The following is a 23771-nucleotide window of genomic DNA, read 5'->3' as shown; positions in this document are numbered from 1 at the left end:
TGTATAACGTTTTTCTTGCTCTAGGGGAAATGTAGACATATTTTTCAGCATGAGTTCCAGGCAGTCACACTGAATAATTATTGAAATTTTGAAAATATCTTCAAAGGAATTATTTTAATTGCCTTCATCCACTGTTCGGTTTCAAACAGAAAACATCAATGAATTTCTGACCCATGTAATAAAAAGAATAGTTCCCTAATGGTTATGAAATACAGATTGGAGTAATAATTAACCTTAGGCTTTTCTTCTCTCTCTGTTATTTCTTTGATGGACTAATTCTCACAACTTACTGCAGAGTTTATTTCTTTTCTAGATAGTCAGTCAAGAATTGCATGTAGTGTCACAGACAAGCAATCCTTTGCTATTAGCTTATAATAGGCATTTGAAATGTCCTAAAAAAAATTAGGCAATAATTGCCTGTTTCCTTCCAAGAGAAATCAGTGTAGCATTGATCATATGTGTGTGCAAGAGAGTGTGAGTGTGTATGTGTTTTAAAGCAAGAGTTTTGGTAAACAATATAGATTCCCCCTTCCTTCTTTCCTGAATTCTCAAACAGTGTGCCAGTTGGAAATTAAATTAATCTTCTCATTGCATAGCAACATTTCTAATGCAGAATGATAGGGATAAGCAAATATTGGTGTATATTTACAGTCCCTTTTTTGACTCTATAACTTATAACATGGGAACATAATGCGCTTTGCCTTTGGTTCTTGATCTGACTCGAGCATTCCTTCCAATTCAGTAGAAGCTAAATCTATTAACTACAGTTTAAAACTGTATGAAGACCGTAACTTTTTCCATTCAAAATATTTGTTTACTATAAAAGAAAGGCAAGATCAACATGAATAACAAACATATAATTATCTTGGCTGTACTTATACTTTAATCATGTTCTTTTAGATTGGTTCTTTGTTGTGTGTGGAGGGGTGTGTGTATATGCTGCAATTCCCACAGATTGTTTTATTTGATAGGAACTAACTCTGCATAATGCATTGCCACCGAGTGGAAAACTGTGCTAGGAATCAATGAAGTTTCTTTCTTGTAGTTATGAAGAGAGAGAGAGAACTATATTCCTGTCCTTTGGGTTTTTTCCCATCACAGTATTAATATTGCATGAGAGAAAGAATGGGATTACACTCGTCCCCATTGTACTAATTAAGTATAAGAATAAAGTTTGCAGCAAAGAATTCTTCCCCCTTTGCAAAAGTGGCCTTTAAAAAGCCAATTTGGTGTTGTAGCTAAGCATCAGGCTAGAAACCAGGAGACCATGAATTCTAGACCCCTTTAGGCAAAAGCCTGATGAGTGGTCTTGGCCCAGAACCTCTCTCTCAGTTCTAGGAAGCAGGCACTAGCAAATCACTTTTAAAATCTTACCAAGAAAACTGCAGGGACTAGTCCAGGCAGAGACCAGGACTCAAGAACTTACACACACACACACACACACACACACACACACACACACACAAAGCTGTACATCTTATTCACATATCCTTTCCTAAACAGTAACATTGTGGAATTATTGAAGTTGTCCCAACTTGGCATTCATGTATTGGAAGATGGGACCTGAAAAAAATAAATAAATTGACCTTTAGGGGCCATGGTGGCACAGTGGTTAGAATGCAGTATTGCAGGCTAACTCTGCCCACAGCCAGGAGTTTGATTCTTACTGGATCAAGGTTGACTCAGCCTTCCAATCCTTCCAAGGTCAGTAAAATGAGGACCTAGATTTTTGGGAGCTGACTATGTAAACTGCTTAGAGAGGACTGTAAAGCACTATGAAGGGGTATATAAGTCTAAGTGCTATTGCTATTACTCTTATCTGATCCAGTGCAGCTCTGATACATGGACGTCCCTTGTTTCATAAACAGAGAAACAGTGAATAAAATGTGTATTGTACAACATATACGATAGCATTGTGAAACAATATACTTTGGGAAATATAGATGAAATTGATTTAAGGATTCTTCATCAAAGATAGGTGATGAGCTTGTGCTATAATTGAATTAAAAGTATCAAATCCATATGTCCCTAATCTAAAGACTGCATAGCTGAATAGATGTTACATTCTACTGCTTTGTTTTTAAATGAGAAATAAGAGGGAAAGAAATCAAATTATGGACAATTACAGTAATGCCATTAAAGTCTTTGTTTTGAGCAAATTAAGTAAGATACCTCTAGAAAAAGAATTGTAACCTTAGACAATGTCTAAGTGTCCATGTTATGTGCTGCAATAGTTCTATACTATTCTGCATTTGGATTACTCTGCCAAGTTCTGAGTACTATATTGCAAAATAAAGAATGGCTGGGATACTTAATAATACTGAATCCTGTTCCAAGGAAGAGTGGCTGAAAAATGTAACCAACATTAGAGAAGATTAATGGGAGATGGGATTGCTGTCTTCACCTAACTGAAAAACTGTCATAAGGAAGATGGAAATACAATTATTCTTTGCTGCTTCAGAGAATAGGACTAGAATCAGTGGTTGGAAATCTCAGAGAAGTAGATTTCAGTCTAAGATTAGGAAACCCTCCATAATAGTAACAGCTGTTAAGAGTGAAGCAGACTTCCTTAAGAGATAATAAGACTTTCTTCAGTGGGGATATTTAAAAAAATGCTGCATAGCTGAATGGATGTTTTTTTTTAAAAAAAAATTATTGATTTTTAAAAACAAACATAAACAAACAAAACATAAAACATAAAAACATAAAACATCTTTTTTGAAAGCAGCTTGATCCCGGGTTACATCTCTTCATACAGACACAAATTCAAATTCATGTTCATTTTATATACCATTCCATATCTTATTACCATTCTACATTTTCTATATAGCTTCTCCCCTCTTTTAACATTTTTAATTTAATTTTATTTATTTAATCTTAATTCAGATCATTATACTTATATTCTTTGTCTGTCCTGTTTCCAGCTGTCTATGATCTTTTCTCATTAAACAAAATTTCTCCTGTAATCACTGATTGGAGTATGACGCCTTTATATCTTTTCCCTAAATTTATAACACTTAGTATAATACATAACTTCCATTCGGATTCTGCTTAGTACATTCTAAAGTTGCACACTATATTTTAAAAAGAGAAAAAAATATAAATATATAATATAATTAAAACAACAATCCATACCAATTCAAATCTATTGTTAATATTAGTATTCATTTAAATCTTAAACATTTTACACATTACTTTTCAAATGAGTATCACACTTCTATGGGAACACTTATAAACTTTCCATAGTTACTTCCCCCCCACTTCAGTCATATTTTAAAACATTATATCGTTAAAATGTTCCCATCCTTTCCTAATTCAATTCTCTCATTTATTTCATTTCATTTATTTTGTTCACAAAAGTTTCACTGAATTACACTAAGTATTTTATCCCACTTTTTAATCATATGTTGTTTTCAATTTTCTAACATTATTTCTAACAATACAATCTTATGTACCTTTGCAGAATCACTTTTTCAGTTACATTTTTACCCATTATCTCTAAATGTCCTGTTTCTTTACATCTTGCTCCACACCTTTGTAGCTTCTCTTCCCTTCCTTCCTCCCTTGCTTCTTCTCTCTGCCCTTTTTACCCCCTTGTCTCTCCACCTCCATTTCCCTCTTCTGTATTTCCCTTTTCTGTTACTTTCTAACATTATATCCACTTTTCACCTTATTTTTCCCTTTTTTGGTTGTTTTTTTGGATCTTAAAGTCTCCATTCTCTTTCCCCACTTTCCCCCTTCTTCCCTAAGTAAAGTTACTTGTTTATCAAAGATGGCTTCTTCTTTGTCACAATCTTCTTGTTGCGCAGTCTTTTCTTGTAGTTTCTCATAGGTACAAATCGCCATTTCTAAGAATTGAAAAACGGAGCCAAGAGAGCCTTTCTCTTCTTGTTCCTCTTCTTTATATTTTTTAAATTCCATTTTCAGTTCATCCACAAGTGATGCCATTGTAAAAAAAATTTCAAACAACCACCCAAGTGTTTTTAGTCATTCAAATATAATTTCCAAAAGTCCCAAAGTCAGCAAGCAATCCAAATACACACAAGCTGTTTCTTTTAACACTTTCTTCTTTTTTCACTTTCTCTCCTGGGGTTACTATTTAGTTACAAAGTTCCAGTTAAGACGTATCTTTTAGAAGTCTTGTTAGAATTTAATCAGATTCTTTTAAATTCCAGGCAGTCTCCTCCTTCCAAATCCTACTCTTATTCTTTTCCTCTCCCTTCCCACTTACAGCAAAAAAATTTTTTTTTAATATACAGAAATCCTTATTGTCCCCTTGACATTTAATTATCCAGTTTAATTACCTCTTGATGCCAAAGCGGTTTTTTCTGATTTCTCATTCATCTCTGTTCACTGTCAACGTAAGGAAGGAGAGTGAAAGAAAAAAAACTTTCCCTTTTCACTTTCATTCACTGCTTCCGAATCTTCTTTGGGAGCGATGTATCTTTTTTAAAATTTAAATTCCAGGATACCTTGGTTGTTGCTTCTTATCCCAGTCAATCAAAACTTTCACTTCTTAACTTCCACCTGCACTTTCTTTTCTGGATGAGAGCTTCTTTGAGGCGGCCATTTCTGACCGCCACTCATTCACCTTCAGGAAAAGGAGTTTAGCCAGCTGGGGAGGAAAGATGCGGCTTTCCTCAACCCTGCTGGGATCTCCCCCCTCTTTGCCACCTCACGGGGTGGCTTAGCCCCAAAGCCAGACTGGCTCGGGACACTCCAGCGGCGAACCCAGGCAGAAACCACACATGATTGTGGATTCCTGCCTGCCACCGAAGTCTTGCAAACTGGAAGTCCTAGCTGAATGGATGTTATAGCAGCATTATTTCCTCCTGCACTAACTAGGGGGGTGACTGAATATTCCCCCAGGTTCCATTCTAATATTCTAAAATCATGGACCTTTTAAAGAAAACCATCTTCTGTTCCATCCTAAAATACGGATAGGAAGATTCACATGGAAAAAGTCCACCACTGATTAGAGAAAACAAAGTCATACCTGCCTACATCAGACAGCAATATATTAAAGCAGCAGCTAAAAGCTAAAACAAGTTTCTTTTACATGGTAACTTTTTTACAAATCTTGTGTTGAAAAGGCATCCAAAGCTGCTCATGACTTTAGTGTATATTTTTAGTACTTTTAGATTGCTTTTCATTGGCAGATATTACTTTAATATAAATTCAATGTCTGCTCTACAATGCGATAGGCAGAAATTCATTTTATACTTTGCTACTTTTTCTCTATCCCACAGAGAAAGGAACTCAACTGAAAAAGGAAAGTTTAGACTTCAAGCAAAGGGGAGCTACTGTGATTTTATTTAATGTTATCTATTTTATTTATTTGTTTAACCATCCATTTCCCTCAAGAGGGGCTCTGGGAAGTGTACAATTGTTAAAATAAATTGTATAAAAATTAACATTAAAATTAGAATTAGGTTAGGATTCAAAATAAAATTATAGAATAATAACATTATAAACTTCTAAAGAAGAAAAATCCCAAGATGGACACTGAATGTTGGTTATTACAGGTGAGTGGGTTTCTCAGGGGCTAGCCAGCTCCACAGTTGTGTGGTCCTCTGTGTTCCCACATAAGGCTGCAGAGCCAAGTTCTGGCCCCTTGGCAGAAGGCATACAGAGTGGGGGCCTTCCTCACCTCTGGAGCAGAATGTTCCATAACGTAGCAGCAGCAGAGAGAAGGCTCTCTTCCTATACTCTGCCAGACAAAATGCCTTGACTGATGGTTGTGAAGCATACCTTCCCTGCTTGAATAAGTGAGAGGGGCTGAGGTGAATGGTTGAAGCCAGTTCTGCAGGTATTCTGGCCTTGTTCCATGAAGGATGTTATAGGTGATGAGGAACACTTTGAATTGGACCTAGAAGCAAACTGGTACCCAGCGCAGTTCACAGGACAAGAGTATTATTGCCCTTCTTTGGGCCCCCAGTATGGCTCATTCAGCCACATTCTCTAACAGCTAAAAGCTTCCAGATACGTTTCAAGGGTAGCCCCATGGACGGTATGTTGCAATAATCCAACTGAGAGATGACCAGAACATAAGGGACCAAGCCAAGAGCCTCCCTGTCCAGGAAAGGATATAATACATAACACAGAGTTGGGCAAAGACTCTACAGGCCACATTTGCCATCTGCTCTTTGAGTTACACACCAGGTTGGTCTAGGGTAGTGCAATCCCATCCAAGATGATAAACTCCTGGATACAGAGGGATTCATCCACAGCCACTCACTTCACCCAGAATGGAGATATATAATTGGGTATCAACAGTATATTGGTGATACCTGGTCCCATGGAGATGGGTGATCTCACTTATTGGTTTCATGTAGATCATGTGTCAACTCATAAAACATTTTGTATACATGTTTTATAGTTGACAACAGAAAGAAGGGGGGAGTTTCAAAGAGCAGGCAACAGGGTAAATTGAAAGTATATTCTATTCATAAGACTGATTAGATGGCTGAAGCTTCTGCCATGAAAAAAATCTAATTGGAGAGCATGATCGATGACTCTTGGCTATGGTCGTTTTTTCGTTGGATGGTACACCCAGAGGGGTGGGGGGGAAGTAGGATCAAGGGTGACAGTGAATTACGTATCTCAGAGTTGGTTACACCCAGATTAGTGCCAGACATAGAATGTTACCTTAAATAAATCGTCTTTAGTTTTGGGAGTGTGGTTCAAAGCTCATGATTTAATTGGAGTAACTGCCGGAACCCTGACATCATGGGTATCAAACTTGTTGCATCATATTGCCATTACATGATATTTCACAATGTTTTTCCCATTCGTGGAGCTGGACTGGGCATGGCCTGCATGTGACACATCTGGCCCATGGGCCGCCAGTTTGACACCCCTGAGGTAGATGTTAAAAAGGAGCAGAGGAAGAGCCCTGAGCCCTGTGCATGAACTGGACTTCTTGCTCCTTATTACCAATTCAGGGCAACCTCAGAGGAAGGAGGTGAACAGCACAAAACTGTACCACCCAATCACAAGTCAGCTCGAAAGTATACCATGGCTGAGGGTCTCAAAAGCTGCTGAAAGGTCTAGGAGAACAAGAATGGATGCACTACATTCATCCCACTTCTATCAAAGATTTGAGTTAGATTTTTTTTCTAACTAGGGTTCTTTTTCCTCAGAAACATTTCCAATTACTGCATCTAAATTTTCTATCAGATTACAAAATTCTTATCTCCACATTTCTTGCATTTTCTTGAAAAATAAAAGTGTAATATAATCACTTATAAAACAAGTATTATGCATCAGTCATCAAACTAATACACTTCATGTTTTTGACTACCTAAAATATAGTTTAGTTATAAAATTTATAAGTCAGTTCTGGCCTTTCTATGACTTATCTCCACTTCTTGAAACAAATGTGTACATAAATTATAATGTGCTGTCAATGAACAATAGTTTTTCAGTCTAAAACTGTTAGTAAGGTTGATTTACTAGTAAGAAAAGTGGCATGCTGTGACAGCTGCTGTCTTCACAGCCCCAGACAATCTGTTCTACACCAATATTGACGCAACCCTCCCATTTATTACATGGTCATAATGAGAATGTCCTCAGAAATATCATTTGGTTGGACATATCTGGTTGCTCTATTATGTGTACATTTTTTCAAAATCAAAACAAATTGATACATTTATTTTTATATAGCTCAGTTATTTAATTGTGTCACTTTAAATATCCAGAAATATTGCTCATAAACATTGCACATTTTAAAGTTCTCAATTATTATGGATAAAACACTCCAATTAAGCAATCTTATAATCTTTTATGAGTCAGTGTATAAATGCAGTAGGTTGATTCCAATGCAATATTCCCTTGATACCACACAATCTGGGTATTAAATTGTAATTGATTCACCGATACCTCTAGCCCACAATATGATAGTTGTAGGATCTTTTAGTGAGTGTGACTGTAATTATAGAATTCAGCCCTGGAGGAATTCCAGAAGGTGCCCATATTGTCTGGTTTTGAATGAACTTTGTTTACATTTTGTACAATTTTACACCCACAGTGGGTAATAGGATTACGCACAAAAAAATGATACTAATTCTACCTGTCTTTTTTCTGTGTGGATATTCAGCTTTTACTGGGCCTTCTCCTACTTAAGTAATTCAACTCTGTGTTTGTTCTACTGGGACTATTTCTCTGGGTGTTCACGTCTGGAGAAATCATGTTCAAAAGGCTATCTTTGCTGGCCTTCCACTTGATGAAATACTAAGCCAGTGAAAATTGATATCACTTGGGCTTTCCCTGGGTTTTTCATCAGTTCACAGTGGACAAAGATATTCTGAAAAATTGTGAAAATTATCTTCAGTTTCTAAAGCTTATCATAAAGCTGTCCAAATCCAAATCCATCTTCAAGACTTGTTCAGTGGTAGATGCATGCTTTACTTGCAACTCTGTTTAAGTGCTATTGTATACTATTGATTATGTATCAACAAATTATGTGTGTTATTGAGGTTCTTATTGTTGCTGTCAGCTTCCTACATCATTCCTGCTTTCATGTATTGAGAGGTGCCTGAAATTAATTATGGCTGACAAAAAAACCCTGGAAAAATACTACCATAGGTAAAATGAGCCAAAGTCTTAAGTGTTGATATATTACCATCAGATTTTGCTTAATGTTTCTCTCTATAGCCTAGTGATCATCTGACAAAAAGATTAATTGTGTACAATTTTGATGAGACAAAAATTTCCCCCTAATGCTAATTATAATTGATTGATTGTTTATATTTTATAGAAGAACCAGAATGTTGCATAGTCAATAACACTTCACTCTTATCTGTCTCTTTTATATTGTTCATAGAATATCTTCAATTCTTTTCTTCCCTTCTCTTCCTGTTAAGATCAAAACTATTCTATGATTTTCAAATTATGTGTGAAATCATTTCCCCTGCTTGTCTTAGAACCACTTGATAAGCTCTGTTTCTTCCATCTAAACAGTTTCATGAAGTCTTTACAAATATAATTAAACTTTCTATTCCTGTTACATATGGTGCTTGGGTTCTTAATTAAGCACAGTATGTTTCTCTTGGCAGACCTCATTTATATATTTCAGTTCCAATGCTGAAATAATGTTTGATGATGTTGCAGGTTTCAAAAGAACATTTCACTATTTTGTGTCATGTGTCAATATACTTATTATTGCTATCTTCAACAATTTTGCAGAGTAGTCTTGCAGAAAAATGTGGCAAACAATAAATTATTCTAGTTTCCTCATTTGTTTACAGTAATAATCCATTTGAAATTGAAAATATAGTTCAATTATTTGAAATACAAGTTGTTTATCTCATGCCTGTTATCTACTCTATAGAGACTTTTAAGAAACTTTACAGTGAATTCAAATGCATATTTTGAAGAACAAATCCTGCCTCATCTTGTGTATCCCTGGCCAAGCACATGTAAGGATAAAGAGAGGTGGTTGCAAGCCTTAATGATAAGTTTTGAAAAATAAGTGGCTAAGGGAAAGTGAATGCAAATGCACATGTAGATCAGTGGTGGATACAAAAAGCTTTACAGTGGTTTGGTGAGTGTGGCTTGGTGAGCACGCTTTGCATGTGTGCACACACACACACCAAATGCGCTCTTTGTACAGGCACAGAGGCATTTGCACAGGCACAGAGGCATTCCAACTCACCTCCTGCAAGCCTGCATTCTCCCAATCGCTTCAGCAGCTGCCGTGCAGCACTCTGCTGTGCCGCATAAAACAGCTGTGCTTCAAAAGCAGAGGATAAAGGTGAGTATGGGAGCATGGGCGGGCGGGTGGCCCCAACAGCAGAGGGGCAGAGAGAATCAGTTCATTTTCCACTGTTCATCGCCGCTACTGGCTTGGCAGAACTGGGCCAAATCGGGAGAATACCACCACTGATGTACATGTCTTAGAGAACACGCCCCCTCCTGAATTTAGCAAGCTTGCCTTAAAAGAGTTCCAATATAGGAACTTCTGGTTTGAGCTTCTTCAGCGACAGACCGAAACCTCGTCTCTGCGAGGCTTCAATCTGTGCTCACTGCTGGAGTGCCCTGAGCCGGCTGGTTTTGGGGCTAAGCCACCCCATAGAGGTGGTGAAGAGAGGGGAGACTGCCTGCAGGGTTGAGGAGAGCCTCCTCTCCCCAGATGGCCATTACTCCCTTTCCCGAAGGCGGTTGCAGCGGTGGTCAGAAATGGCCACCACAAAGAAGAACTTGACCGGAAAAGAATGTGCAGGAGGAAGATAAGAAGAGAAAGTTTTGGTTGACTGTGTCAAACAGCAAAAGCAACAGATAAGGTACCCTGGAATTGAAACTGTTAAAAAAAAACAACATTGTTCCCTAAGAAGATTTTTAAGCTGCGAAGGAGAGAGAAAAGGGAAAAGATTTGTTTTTTTTCTCCTTTTCCTATACTGACAACTAAGAGACTTAAGCAAGAAATGGGAAAAAAAATCCACTTTGACATTAATAGGCATTTAATGCTGAAAATAAAAAGTCAAAGGGATAATAAAGATTTCTGGATAATTAAAAGCTTTTGAAACAGGAAAGGAGAGAAAAAGAATAAAATGGTAGGATCTGGAAGGGAGGAGACTGCCTGGAATTAAAAAAGAACTTACAGCAAAATCTCAACAAGACTTCCAAAAGATACATTTTAACTGAAAAATCGCAACAAAAACCCCAGGAAGAGAAAGTTGAAAAAGAAATAAGAAGATATAATTCTGGACTATTTGGATTACTTGATGATTTCTGGATTCTTGGTTATTGTTTTGAATGACTAAAATCAATCGGGTGGTTGTTTAAAACTGTTTAAAATGGCTCCACTTTTAGAAGAACTGAAAATGGAACTTAAAAAGTACAAAGAAGATGCACAAGAAGGGAGAGGTTCTTTTGGCTTCGTATTTCAGTTTTCAGAAATGGAGATTTGGAATTATGAGAAATAACAAGAAATGCCTGAAGAACAAGAAGATTGCGACAAAGAAGAAGCCATCTTTAATGAACAAGTAATCTTGGATAGGGAAAAAAGGAAAGGGGGGAAAGAGAATGGAAAGCTTAAGATTGGGAAAAACAATTCCCCCCCAAAATAGAGTGAAAAATAAGAATAAAATCAGAAAGCAACAGAAGAGGGAAATGCAGAAGAGAGAATTAGAAGTAGAGAGACAAGGGGGTAAAAAGGGGAGGGAGAAGTTGAGAGGGAAGAAAGAAAGGAAAATAAGTTATAAAGGACAGAAGCAAAATATAGAGAAACAAGGGCTATTTAGAGATGGGTGAAAACTTAATGGAAAAAGGGATTCTGCAAAGGTACATAAGATAGTATGGTTATATTAGAAGCAGAAATAATTTTAGAAAATATGAAACAATGTATGATTATAATGTCTGATAAAATAGCTATCGTAATTCAGTGGAATGCTTGTCAATAAATAAATGTAACAAAAAGTATATTTAATGATTTATAAAACATATGTGAAGAGAAATAAGGGAAAAATTAATTATGGAGATTATATGTGTTTTTAAGGAAGTATGATAATTAATTGAAAAGAAGTGTTAAAGATGTTAAGATTTTAATGATTATTAATGATAGAACTGAACTGGAATGGAATGAGGGTTTATAATTACATATATTTACAATCTTTCTTTTTTTTAAAAAAAAAGAATATAGTGTGTATTATAAGAATGTACCAAGCAGAATTCAATTGGAAGTTATGTATTATGTATTATATTGAAGGTCATAAACTTAAGGTATATATTGAAGTTTAAATAAGAGTTGAATGGATGTAATTAAAAGATATAAAGGTGTCATACTCCAATTAGTAACTACAGGAGAAAATCTGTTTAATGAGAAAAGATAATATGAAATTGAAACAGAACAGAAGTATAAATATAATGATTTGAATTGAGATGAGATAATCAAAATAAAATTGAGAAAAAATAAAAGAGGGGAAAAACTATATAGAAAATGTAGAATAATGTAAGATATGGAATAGAACACAAAAAGGAGCATGAAATTGAGTTTTGCGTCTGTATAAAGAAGTTCAACCCAGGACCATGCTATTTTCAAAGAAGATGTTTTATTTGTATTTTGTATGTGTGAAAACCCAAATAAAACTTTATTTAAAAAAAAGAGTTCCAATATAAATAGTGGGCACAAGAGTTGTCAAATGAAGTCCAAGGATCCAAACATTGTAGCAGGTTCATCAGTCCAGGTCCAGAGTCACAAGGTATCAAATTGGAAGTCAATGTATGCTGAGTCTAGATAGTTTTTGCTAACAGAGAGGCTTCAGTTTGCTGCTCTTCTTAAATAGAAGCTGTCGCAGTATTGCTCATTTTCTTGTGAGGACCCTTGCAGAATATTTTTGCCCTACTCTACCCTCCAGACAATGAGGCATTGCACTGAAAGGGATTAGCAGCTCACACTTCTTGTCTTCAGAAATCAGCAAGCAGCTGTCTCTAATGGTTACTGGACAGCCCATCTCCTCTGTGTGCTACAACTCCTCCTTCATCCAGATCCATCCAATGTGGAACTGGCTACTCATTGTGAGTCTCCTCATCTGAATCTGAGTCCCCTCATGACATCACCATTCTCCCATCCACCTGCATCCTATGCAAAACAGCACTGAGTGTGGCATCAAGGACATCTATGAACATTTCTCAAGGTGAAAAGATGAACTATAAAATCTTACTGGGAACGCGGTTCCAGCTTTATACATTATGGAGACTTAATGTCAGGGAGGTCTGAGTAAGCCTTCAGTCCACAAGTGAATGGTGAATTTGGGGGTGGATATAAGAACTATTTTCTTGTTATGGACAGATCACTTTCTATGACCATGACATCAAGGATGACTAGAGTTTTTGAATTTTCCTAGTATCATATAAGGCAGTCCTTGCTTAATGACTGCAATTGAGACTGGCAACTTCATTAATAAGCATCACAGTCACTGGGTAAATGATCAAATGATTGCAATGGACTTACAAACTCTTTCACTGAAGTCATTAAGTGGTCATTAAATGAGACAATACATGACCACAACTTGCAATTTTACTACTGGCTTTTCCATTCACACAGACTTGTAAGCAGACATAATTTTGGATACTCTTTTAGAATGCTACATAGAGAAAAATTCTGGAAATCAGTGATGGATGAGGCTATCTATGCCAAGATGGCAATGTTCTATTGCATTTTCATGGTTTATATTTGAACTGTTCAGAATTATTTTGGAGTCAGGTGGTGCCTAAATTGAATAAATATGTATATACATTACTCAATCATAGACAGCCAATCTTAAGTAACAGCTGTTATTGGACAAGTGAAATAAGTCTCTCATGTTCATATCATGCTTCTGATCTGCCCAGAATTTTCTGCTTGGATTCTGTATAAGATATAAAGAGACTGCTTATGTTTATTTATATGTGCATTATCTTCTTGCATTGTACTTTTTAAAAAGTAATTTATATCGGAATAAGCTTCAGGCAGTTCAGAATCCTCCTTTTGTATTAGAAATCATGATTAAGGAAGTATTAATTCCATCATATTGATATGGGCTACCAGATCTTAATTACAAAATTCCAGTTGTGGTGTGAGAAAAAGATTAGGGTTGTATCTTTTTATACTGCCTAATGGTTGTCTGAATCGTAGTCATCATAAAGCAAGCAAGCATTTATCTTAATAACAACCTCAATGGTGTAAAACAGTTCGGAATCACAAATAAATAAAAATGTGGCCCAAATCAGCCAAATGAAAGGTAAACCTTTTTTGTGACTTTAGAAGTAATATCATAAAATGTTTGTTTAATCAGACAATGTAGTTAATCATAAAGGTAAAACTGAAAGTTAGCACTGCTGGATGCTAGGATAAAAGTTAATAAATTTACCTGATGATCATTATGCACATGCTAGTTATAATAATTTACTATCCATATCAAATCTTTATAAGCATTGTAATTAAATATAAAAATGCACATTAGAATTCTAATGAGTAATTAGGGTAACATAACTAATATGCAAAAAGTCCCAAAGCTCATTAAAATGTTAAAAGATGAAACCTGTTGTAGTCAGATTTTTTTGCCTTTTTTTGTATCTGTCTGAATGTCAATATATCTTCTGCATTGCTTCATTAGCTGCATGTTTTAATTACATAAAAACCCAACTCCAGTCCTAAATTAAACTAAAAGTTTTCATTATTTTGTCACATTTTGAGTTGGAACATGTTACAATTTATGTTCAAGTGAAGACATTTAGCCCTTTTGTAAAATACCATGTTCTAGAAATGGAATGAGATTGAGCCATGCCAAGTAATTGTTAGAAAATGCATTGGGTGGGAAAATCCTGCACATTGACTGAAACAAAAGCACTCACTTGTTGTGGTAAGAGGCATCCAGAGAAAACCTCAAAAGCCAAGAACGTAAAAAGATCCTCAAGCTCATTACAAAGTTGAAAGATCAAACCTGGAGTGCTTAGAAGTGTTTTAGTTACTGTTTGCATCTCTCAGGAAAGTTTTCTAGGCCACCCATGTCTTCCTTGTGGTAATTCTACAACTGCTGAATAAGTATCAAGACTTTGCAGGACATCATTTGTATTGATCACAGACTGGTGAACTAATTATGAGACTCATGAAGATGCCACCGAGTGCCTTGAGTTCTCTCAGTAAGCAAAACTCAGTTGTGCAAGCAAAATGATGCCACATGCAAGGAATAACTCCAGGTGCTAATAATATATCCTGCTCTGTGAATGAATCCTGTCAGGTGGTCATATTATCATTTCAAGAAATGCTAGAGAAGGGAAAATGTTTCTCTGCAAAAATCCCTGCTGGACTTTTTAAAGGTTAAACAAAGCTGGAAAAGAAGCCTCAGTCACCTCATGCATTTGGGGGAGTGGGAGTAAATCAATCCTACAGTGTAATATTCCAGCTGCTCTGCCGGTGCTTAAATTTTAATGTGATTGTTTTAAGGAACAGCAAATGACAATCAGACTTTGTTTGCAGCTACTGCTATGGATTGTTTACAGCAAGAGATCCAGATTTTCTCCCAAGTAAATTGGGGTCCAATTATTTTATTAGTAGCACAATGGTACTTAACTGATCATATTCACACACTCACACACACCACACAAATCCCTTTCCAAAAACTTCAAAACCACTATGTAAAGTATTATGAACAGCTACTAAAAGCCACTGATTAAATTGATTGCGTGAGAGAGTTTAGTAGGGATATCTCAAATGCATAATGTCTTAGACCACGTTATCTTTTTTTCTGTTTACCAGAACTATTTTATGTATTGTGTTTCTTCTATATTTTCCTTTAACTATCCTTTTGTTTTGCTGTTTTTTAGGGTTCATTTCCTGTTTAAACATTTCTTTCTCTCTATTTCAAACACACAGACACAGGTGTTTATATATGTATACAATAGGTACATGTATGTATATATTTGTGTGTATACATGCACATATCAAAACACATGCACAGATATGCTTCCAAAGAAGTCATGCAAGCAAGAAAAAGCACAACTATCTTAATAATTTCAGAAGAGATGGTTCATGTGTACTTCCTTTTAATGGATTTGCATACTTATTAATATTACCCACATAAAAATATTTTCTTTGACATGAGTTATTACTGAGTATTGTTATTGTTTAGATGTTTTAAAATAATAAAAAGTGAACTTGAAAGGAGTGTGATGGGATGATTTGGAAAAAAAATAGAAATGATGTAGTATTACTTAGTGTATTTGTTTCAGAAAAATATTAATATCAATTAGAACATTTCTAATGGCCTCACAGGAAATTTGCCAAGAACATTAGAAGGATTATAATTGCTCCTTGGATTTAGTAGAATTTAAATCATTAACTAGCAGCATATTTAAAGGTCTGATTCCTCCTTTCTGGTGCAGTTATATTTTAACCATAACAGCATAAAGGCTATGCTTTAGGAAGAGATCCAAACAATTTTACAGACAGACAGACAGACAGACAGACAGATAAGTCCCTTTAAAGATAGTGCAGCTTATCTTTGCTTTGATCTGAGTTATGTCATAGGAAAAAAAATGTGAGAACTTCAGCAAGGGAAGGTAATCTGCTTCTACACATCAATAGACCACCCGAGGTCTTTCAGATTGTTTGAACTACAATCCCCATAAGGTTCACTTGACATAACTATAGTAACTGAAGATCTAAACTTCTGAACAATGTCAAAATGCCTTCACCTGACCTATGCCATTTACTTGCTGTTGCATGCTTCCGGAATCTCATTTCATATTTGGGAGTAACTCTCTGTGCCAAGCCTGCCTTATACACACATATACACACACCCATATACACACACACATATACACACAGATACACACACACATACACACACACACACACACATATACATATACATACACATATACATATGCAGGTCTTGGCGTGTTCAGGTCTTTTCCCATGTAAGATTGAGAGTTTCTTGGTGACGTTTCGACGAGGTCCCACTCGCCATCTTCAGGCTGGTGCTTTCAGCTTCATTTGTGTGAGCAAAGCATGATCTGAGCTTCCGTCTCTCTATAAATACTGGTGGGGAGGTTGGCTGTGCTGTCATTTCTTGATTGGTTGATGGAATTGATGTTTGCAGATTCGCTGGCTTTTTCGTAAGAACATGTGTGGCTGAGGTATTGGCTGTGTCTATCAGCCTCCTGTTTTATAATGACCTGGGTAATAGACTGTGTGGTGACTTTCTGAGTTCTATTGTTTTGACATCCTAGGTCTTGTGCTGTAATCTCCTGGGTTGTAATGACCTGGGTCATGGGCTGTGTGATGACCTTCTGAGTTCTATTGTTGTGACATCCTCGGTCTTGTGCTGTAATCTCCTGGGTTGTTGGCTGTGTTGTAACATCCTGAGGTTTTGTGGATTACATATATGTATATATGTATATGTATATATGCATACATGCACACACATATATACATATACATATACATACATACCTACACACACACATATATATATATATATACACACACATATACATATACATACACACATATGCATATACATATACATACACACACATTTCATATTTTATACTGCACATTTCATAGTACACAAGGCTTTGTATATTTTCATTCAAAAGTATTCCAGGTTGTCTACCATATTATAGAAATTCACAATTGCCTGGTACATTACCAATAATCTACTAGAAATTTTAGCTCCACACCTAACATCATATACAATGGTGTGCGGCGCCTGAATCTTTGATGATTTGCCATTAAAGTAAATAGTCAATATTAGTTTATCTCATCCTGCAAATATTTTTGTATTATAGAATTCTAGTAATTTTCACCACATTTTCAAATAGGTCTGTTATTTGTGATCTACATGAACTTTTCTCTTCAAATCACTAACAAAATCCATAGCTCGTAGATTTATTATTTTAAGCCAGACTTTTCAACTGTTGTAAAGATGTAGGGAAAACTAAAGTACACTCTGGATGTTTCTGATAGTGACAAAAAATAAAATTACATCTAGGATGTAATGGAATTGCCTTATTCTTACCCAAGAGCCAGGGTGGCACAGTGGTTAGAATGCAGTACTGCAGGCTATTTCTGCTGATCACCGGCTGCCAGCAGTTTGGCAGTTCAATTCTCACCAGCTGAAAGTTGTCTCAGCCTTCCATCCTTCTGAGGTCGGTAAAATGAAGACCCAGATTGTTGGGGGCAATAAGCTGACTCTGTAAACCACTTAGAGAGTAAAGCACTGTGAAGTAGTATATAAGTCTAAGTGCTATTGCTATTGCTATTATACATTCCAAGTATAATCTATTAAACAGAACTACTGATATTTCTAAATCAATTATTGATTATTCTAAATAGGTTCCGTTTAACTGATTTTCAAATTCTTAGGTTTCAGATGCAGTATGGGGGGAAATGGCCACTGTATACTGTATGTTCTTTTATAAAAGTTGTCACTTACCTGCATGGCTTGTCATCTAAGAAATGTCAATCCTATCTTTCCCACTCAGATTCAGCTTATTTAGGATAACTTTGAAGTGAGAGATGAGATGGGAGTGTCAACATTCTGACTGACAAACCCAACCAAGCCAGCAAGTCGAGATGATTAGATCTCTTTAAGCATAACTTTACTGAGTACATCATTTCAGCACACATGAAGCAAAACCAACTCTAACTAGTTCCCAGAGTTTTCACCTAAGTAAAGGACAAATTATTTCCTCCCCTCCTTCTATCAGGTCACATTGTCCAATTAGATGTTCTAGTGTCACTATAGCAACTCCTTCAGGCCCTTGCCAAACATCTGTAGAGATGACTTTAGTTTCCACTGGATGATTTCTTGTTGTTGTCTAGGCTGGAATTCCAAACCTATCCCCCCCACTACTGCTGCATAGTCTGTGGCAAGTTGAGAAACGAAAAGATGTCTGCGACAGCAGGGCACATTTCAAAGTTTGATAGGGAGCCTGAAAACAAGCCTTGCTGACACTGCCATTTTTTGGAAGTGTTTTGCATCCTAAAGTAACAATAGCCTCAACTTCCTTCTCTTCAAAAAAAAAATTGTTAACATCTATGGTTCTGAAGGACTTTTTGAACTGATAATGCCAGAGTTGGCTTGGATTGATTATGTCAGTTTTGATGCAGAACTGTTTTACTGTATTATTTCTTTATGACTATAAACTGCACTGGGTTCTTTTGTGGAAGTGGGCAATCTGTAACTGAATGAATGCAACTGTGCATGAATGAATGAATGAATGAATGAATGAATGAATAGATTGTGTATAAATATGGTGAGTTCTGCTATTAAAATTAATAAGTTTGTACCCTAATTCATTGTGCACTTTATGGTCTCTACATCCAATTATCATTTGTAGTTTTTTCTCACATGCAATGTTTCTGCAAATAACTTTACAAATCCATCCAAAGTTTTAAACATTAATCTCTGACACACTTTTTTCTATGTCTACCCAATGTCTTTCTTTCTACCATAGAATAAGGACCTAATGTCTGCTTTTCTCTAACATTTTCCTGATCCAAATGTATTAATGATAGTTGTCCCAGTGAGTGTGTGTGTGTGTGTGTGTGTGTGGTTTTTTTCATATTCAACATTTAAAAGCATACATTCTTTCCTGTACACATTGCTCAAGAAATATTTTTAAAAGGGTTTTGACACTAACAGACTATATTCAGAGCTGTGGTAAAGTCTATTTTGGTAGAGCTTATTAATATGTTCCTCTATAAATAATTTGAGGGGAGAAGGTGTTGCTATATCTTTAATTAAAACAATGTTGAATATTAGCAAAAGAAAGCATAGACAAGCAATGTAGGATTATGCTGGCCCTGCAGGAAATGATAGAACTTCAGTGGCCTTGCGTCTTTATTGTACTTACAGTTTTAGGAACAAAGAAAACATATTATCAGAAACATGTTTGACAGTTGCACATTTTGCTATTGACAGACCCAATAAAATACTTTTGTTTCGTTCAATAATTTTCTGAGTTCAAATGCCTTGATTTTTCACAAGAGGAATAACCATAGGGGAGGATCAAATTTGAATTTTGGACCTCCCTTTTGTAAGAAACTCAGTGAGCAACCTTAGGTCTAATATGTGGAATAAATTAACAAATGTGCTTTAGATTCTAAGAAGCCAGCATAAATAAATCAGGTTTCATTACTGTATTGTTTTTTTAAAAAATCATTATTATTAAACGTATATGCTTCCAACAAGTGTTTAATGTCTCAAAAACATATTTGTGCTTCCTTGCAGTTGCCCCAACAATTCAGGAAATAAAATCCAGTGGAGTGACTCTTGGAGGCACTGGATTCATAAGATGTGAAAGTGCGGGTGTTCCTTCCCCAGCTTTTGAATGGTACAAAGGAGAAAGAAAGTAAGTTTGGATGCTTTTTTCATGGTGGTCTGCATCTTAATAGGAGGGAGAGGGAAATTATATGACTTTTCTTGATGTGTGTGTTGTCAGAGAAAGTGGTCAATCCAAGGTGTGAATCAGTTCTATGATGTAAATATAGTGAAAGAGTTTTCAATATAAATACCAAAACCCAGGGGAAAAAAGGTTATGTTAATTTATTTTAGTTATGGAAATTATAGTCCAGTCCAGAGGTGGTATTCAGCAGGTTCTGACCAGTTCTGGAGAACCGGTAGCAGAAATTTTGAGTAGTTTGGAGAACCGGCAAATACCATCTCTGACTGGCCCTGCCCCTATCTATTCTCTGCCTCCCAAATCCCAGCTGATTGGCTGGGTCTTCTTTTGTTGCCCGGCAACAAAAAGAGGAAAACGGAGCTAGAAAGCAGGTTAGTGGGTGAAGAGGGAATGGGATTTTGCAGTATCCTTCCCCTGGAGTGGGGAAGGAATGGAGATTTTGCAATATCATTTCCCTGCCATGCCCACCAAGCCACGCCCACAGAGCCAGAAGTAAAAAAAAATTGAATCCCACCACTGGTCCAGTTACCTTAGGACAGGGGTGGCAAACTTGTGGCCCACGGGCCGGATGCATTACATGCTGGTCCTGTCCCTGCCTGGTTTAGTGAAGGGGGGGAAAGGCCTCATACGTCATGTGATGCTGCCATGATGACACAAGTTTGACACTCCTGCCTTAGGACATTCTAGATTGGGGAAACCTGTGGTAGTAATAATTAAATCATAGCTGATGGTTATTATTATGTAACACACCATTTTTTCACTTAGATGTGATGTGAATTGAAAACCTGTAGTAGCAATAGCAATAGTTGTAATTTGGTTCAGTGCATACCTAAGCACCTATAACTAAGCATAGTCCTAGAAGAAAAAATAACATTGTATTTATGTGTTGATTTATATTAAAATTTTATCCACTTACTATTTTATAAATGATACTTCTTCTTTCTCCTATTTTTTTCCCCAAGATAACAGCAATGTGAGGTAGATTGGACTGAGAGAGAATGACTCGCCAAGGTCACCCATCCAACTTTCCTGGCTAAGGCAGTACTAGAACTCAGTTTCCTGCTTTCTAGGCCAGCACGTTAACAAGGACACCAAACTTGCTCTCTGAAAATAAGAGATGTAATAATGTTTTATATGTAATAAGTTAAATTCCCAAGTGTAGGAACTAGATGGGGAAAAGTCCTACCAAGTAAGGGAGACTATTTAATACAACGAACATTAAATTGATTTGTATACTCAAACAAATGCATACAGAAGGATGGATTATAATATTATATCCTAAACAGATGGGTAATCTTATACATACAGCCTGGAGGTCAGTACCAGTTTGAACTTCTAACCAACCTATGTAGGGACTGGGAAAAAGAAGAACTAAGGGTGTATCAAGAGATATACAGACCATATGTGAGCAGAGTCAGGAAAGGACATGCATAGGGCTGTTTGAACTTTATTGAGAGTAATTAGTTTTGAAATTCTTTATTTAACATGAAAATAGATGCTTTTTATTTTTATAGGACACATTTCAACATTGATTGTAGATTCATAGTGATCCAAAAGGTGTAGTACAGAATGAGCAGAATAAAGTCATACAGCAACAAGTAGTAGGTACAATTAGCACTTTTTATTTTCTCACACTTAAATCAAATATTCTGACAAGTAGAACATTAAGAAGAAACATTCAAAAAAACTCATCCTACTGTTCGTCTAGTAGTTAAGCACCAGGATAAAAACTAAGAAACCATGGGTTTTAATCCTGCCTTAGACATGAAAGTTGCCTGGATGATTTTGGGCACCTCATAGGCTTGTTATCATAAGGAAAATAGGAGGAGAAAGAAGTATTAGGTATGTTTAATTATTTATAAAAAATATCAAAGGTGAGTCATAAATACATAAACTACATCGATTTCTACATTCTTCATAGATAGCTATGAAGCATTGGACAGATTAACCTGGATTATTTATATCAGCCTTTCCCATATTGGTGCTTTTCCGAATGATTAGAATTACAGCTCCTAGGATCCAGTCAAAAACCAGAAAGCACTTGGCCTAAGAAAGTTTGCCCTATCAAAATTATAATTAAATAATTGTAGTTATTTCTATTGGTTCTTCTTAACTGATCCCTGAAATCTATAACAAAGGGATGTTTTCCTTGGTATCTTTCTAATCTATTCATTGTCTACCTGAATTTGACATTTTAGAAATAAAAACATGATGCAGCTCATATTCCTTTTTCAGATGATATTTGTGTTTAGTAAACTAATAATTAAAACTTTGTGAAAGAAATGTTTAAATATTAGGCTGTATCTATAGTTACCTGCATGCAAATAAGACTCATTACACATAGCATGATCACACAGAAATGTACTGGAAAAAAATTAAATTGTTGATACATCAACAATTTATTCTCAGGGTTTTGAAAAGGACTATAGTATCTATTTCCTACATGTAATATTCTGCTTTGGAAAAATATGATTAAACTAAAATGCAGTATATATCTATATACAGAACTGTGTGGTGATTAAATAAAAATAGAACATTAATGTAATATACAATATTAAATCATCAATATGTAGCTATAGATTATTAATGATAGATATACATTTTGCTGAATGCAAAAAAGTACTTTTCTCCTAGATTTATGATGTGCTGCCTCCATATATCAAAATTAAATGGTAACTTATTCATATAAGTATGACTTCTACTTTCAGGATGAAATATAAACAATTCTTGGAGTAATCAAGCATAGCCATATCAGCTCTTTTCCAGTTTTCTGGTAGTTCTCCAGTGCTCCAGGATTTTTAAAAGATATGGTGCAGTGGTTCTGAGATGATCTCTGCCTGATCCTTTAAAACTCTGGGATGTAATCCATCAGGCACCGGTGATTTGTTTTCATCAAGTTCAGACAGCTGTTCTCTTATTATTTTTTTGCTTATTTTAACTTTTATTTCTGGTCTGTCTTTTACAGTTATGTTTTTGGTGGGTTGTGCTATAATTTCTTTTTGCGTGAAGACCAATGCAAAGAATGAGTTAAGCAGTTCTGCTTTCTCTCTGTTGCCTGTTACTTCCTTGCCGTCTTCTCTCTTTCGTGGACTGACTGTTTCCTTGATTTTTTTTCTTGTTATTTATATGTTGGAAGAAACTTTTTTTTTATTATCTTTGACTTTTGCTGCAAGTCTTTGTTTGTTCTGAGTCTTTGCTATCCTGACTTCGTCTTTGCAGATTCTGGCTATCTGTTGATATTCTGTCTAAGCTGTATGTCCTTCTTTCCATTTTTTGTACTTGTCCTTTTTTTCTTTCAATTTGCCAGAGAGATTTTTGTGCAGTCATGCTGGTTTCTTCTTGGATTTCTTGTTTTTCTTTCTCAGTAGTATTATGCTGGTCTGGGCTTCTATGATCATACTTTTCAGAATTTCCCAAGATTCTTGAGTTGTTTCCCCTTTAGGATTTCCATTCATGGAATCTTTCCCAAGTTCTCTCTGAGTTTATTAAAATCAGATCTTTTAAAATTCAAGACTCTGGTGTCATTATGTTCTATTGCTTGTGTCTGTGTTATGTTGAATTCTAGTATGACATGGTCACTCTCACCCGAGGTACCTGCAGTTTCAACTCCCTCTATCACTTCTTCTCTGATTGTAAGAATTAAGTCCAGTATGGCTGTCCCTCTAGTTTCACCCTCTATCTTTTGGGCAACAAAGTTGTCAGCTAGGTTGGTTAGGAACTTATTTGATTTCTCACTTGGTGTAGAATTAGTTTTCCAATTGATATCAGGATAATTGAAGTCTCCCATTACTATTGTTGTGTGTTTCCTGCATATGTTTGTTAGTTGGTTGGCAAAAAGGACATCTATTTTTTCTGCTTGATTGGGTGGCCTATAATAT

The 23771-nt window shown here is 35.9% G+C and overlaps 1 protein-coding gene across 2 annotated transcripts in view; it reads left to right on the top strand.

Moving 5' to 3' along the window:
* NEGR1 (neuronal growth regulator 1) overlaps window positions 1–23771 on the top strand; it is a 529658-nt gene that overhangs the window by 408648 nt on the left and 97239 nt on the right. For both annotated transcript variants that reach the window (XM_026700172.2, XM_026700173.2), the window contains exon 5: window positions 19722–19842. In XM_026700172.2, coding sequence (XP_026555957.1) covers window positions 19722–19842 — 121 coding nt within the window. The remainder of the gene's footprint in view (window positions 1–19721; window positions 19843–23771) is intronic.

This window comes from Pseudonaja textilis, chromosome 3 (assembly GCF_049901715.1).
Source record: "Pseudonaja textilis isolate UNSWEBS1 chromosome 3, rPseTex1.2, whole genome shotgun sequence".
Taxonomy (NCBI): Eukaryota; Metazoa; Chordata; class Lepidosauria; order Squamata; family Elapidae; genus Pseudonaja; species Pseudonaja textilis.
This window is presented reverse-complemented; position numbering and strand designations above follow the sequence as displayed.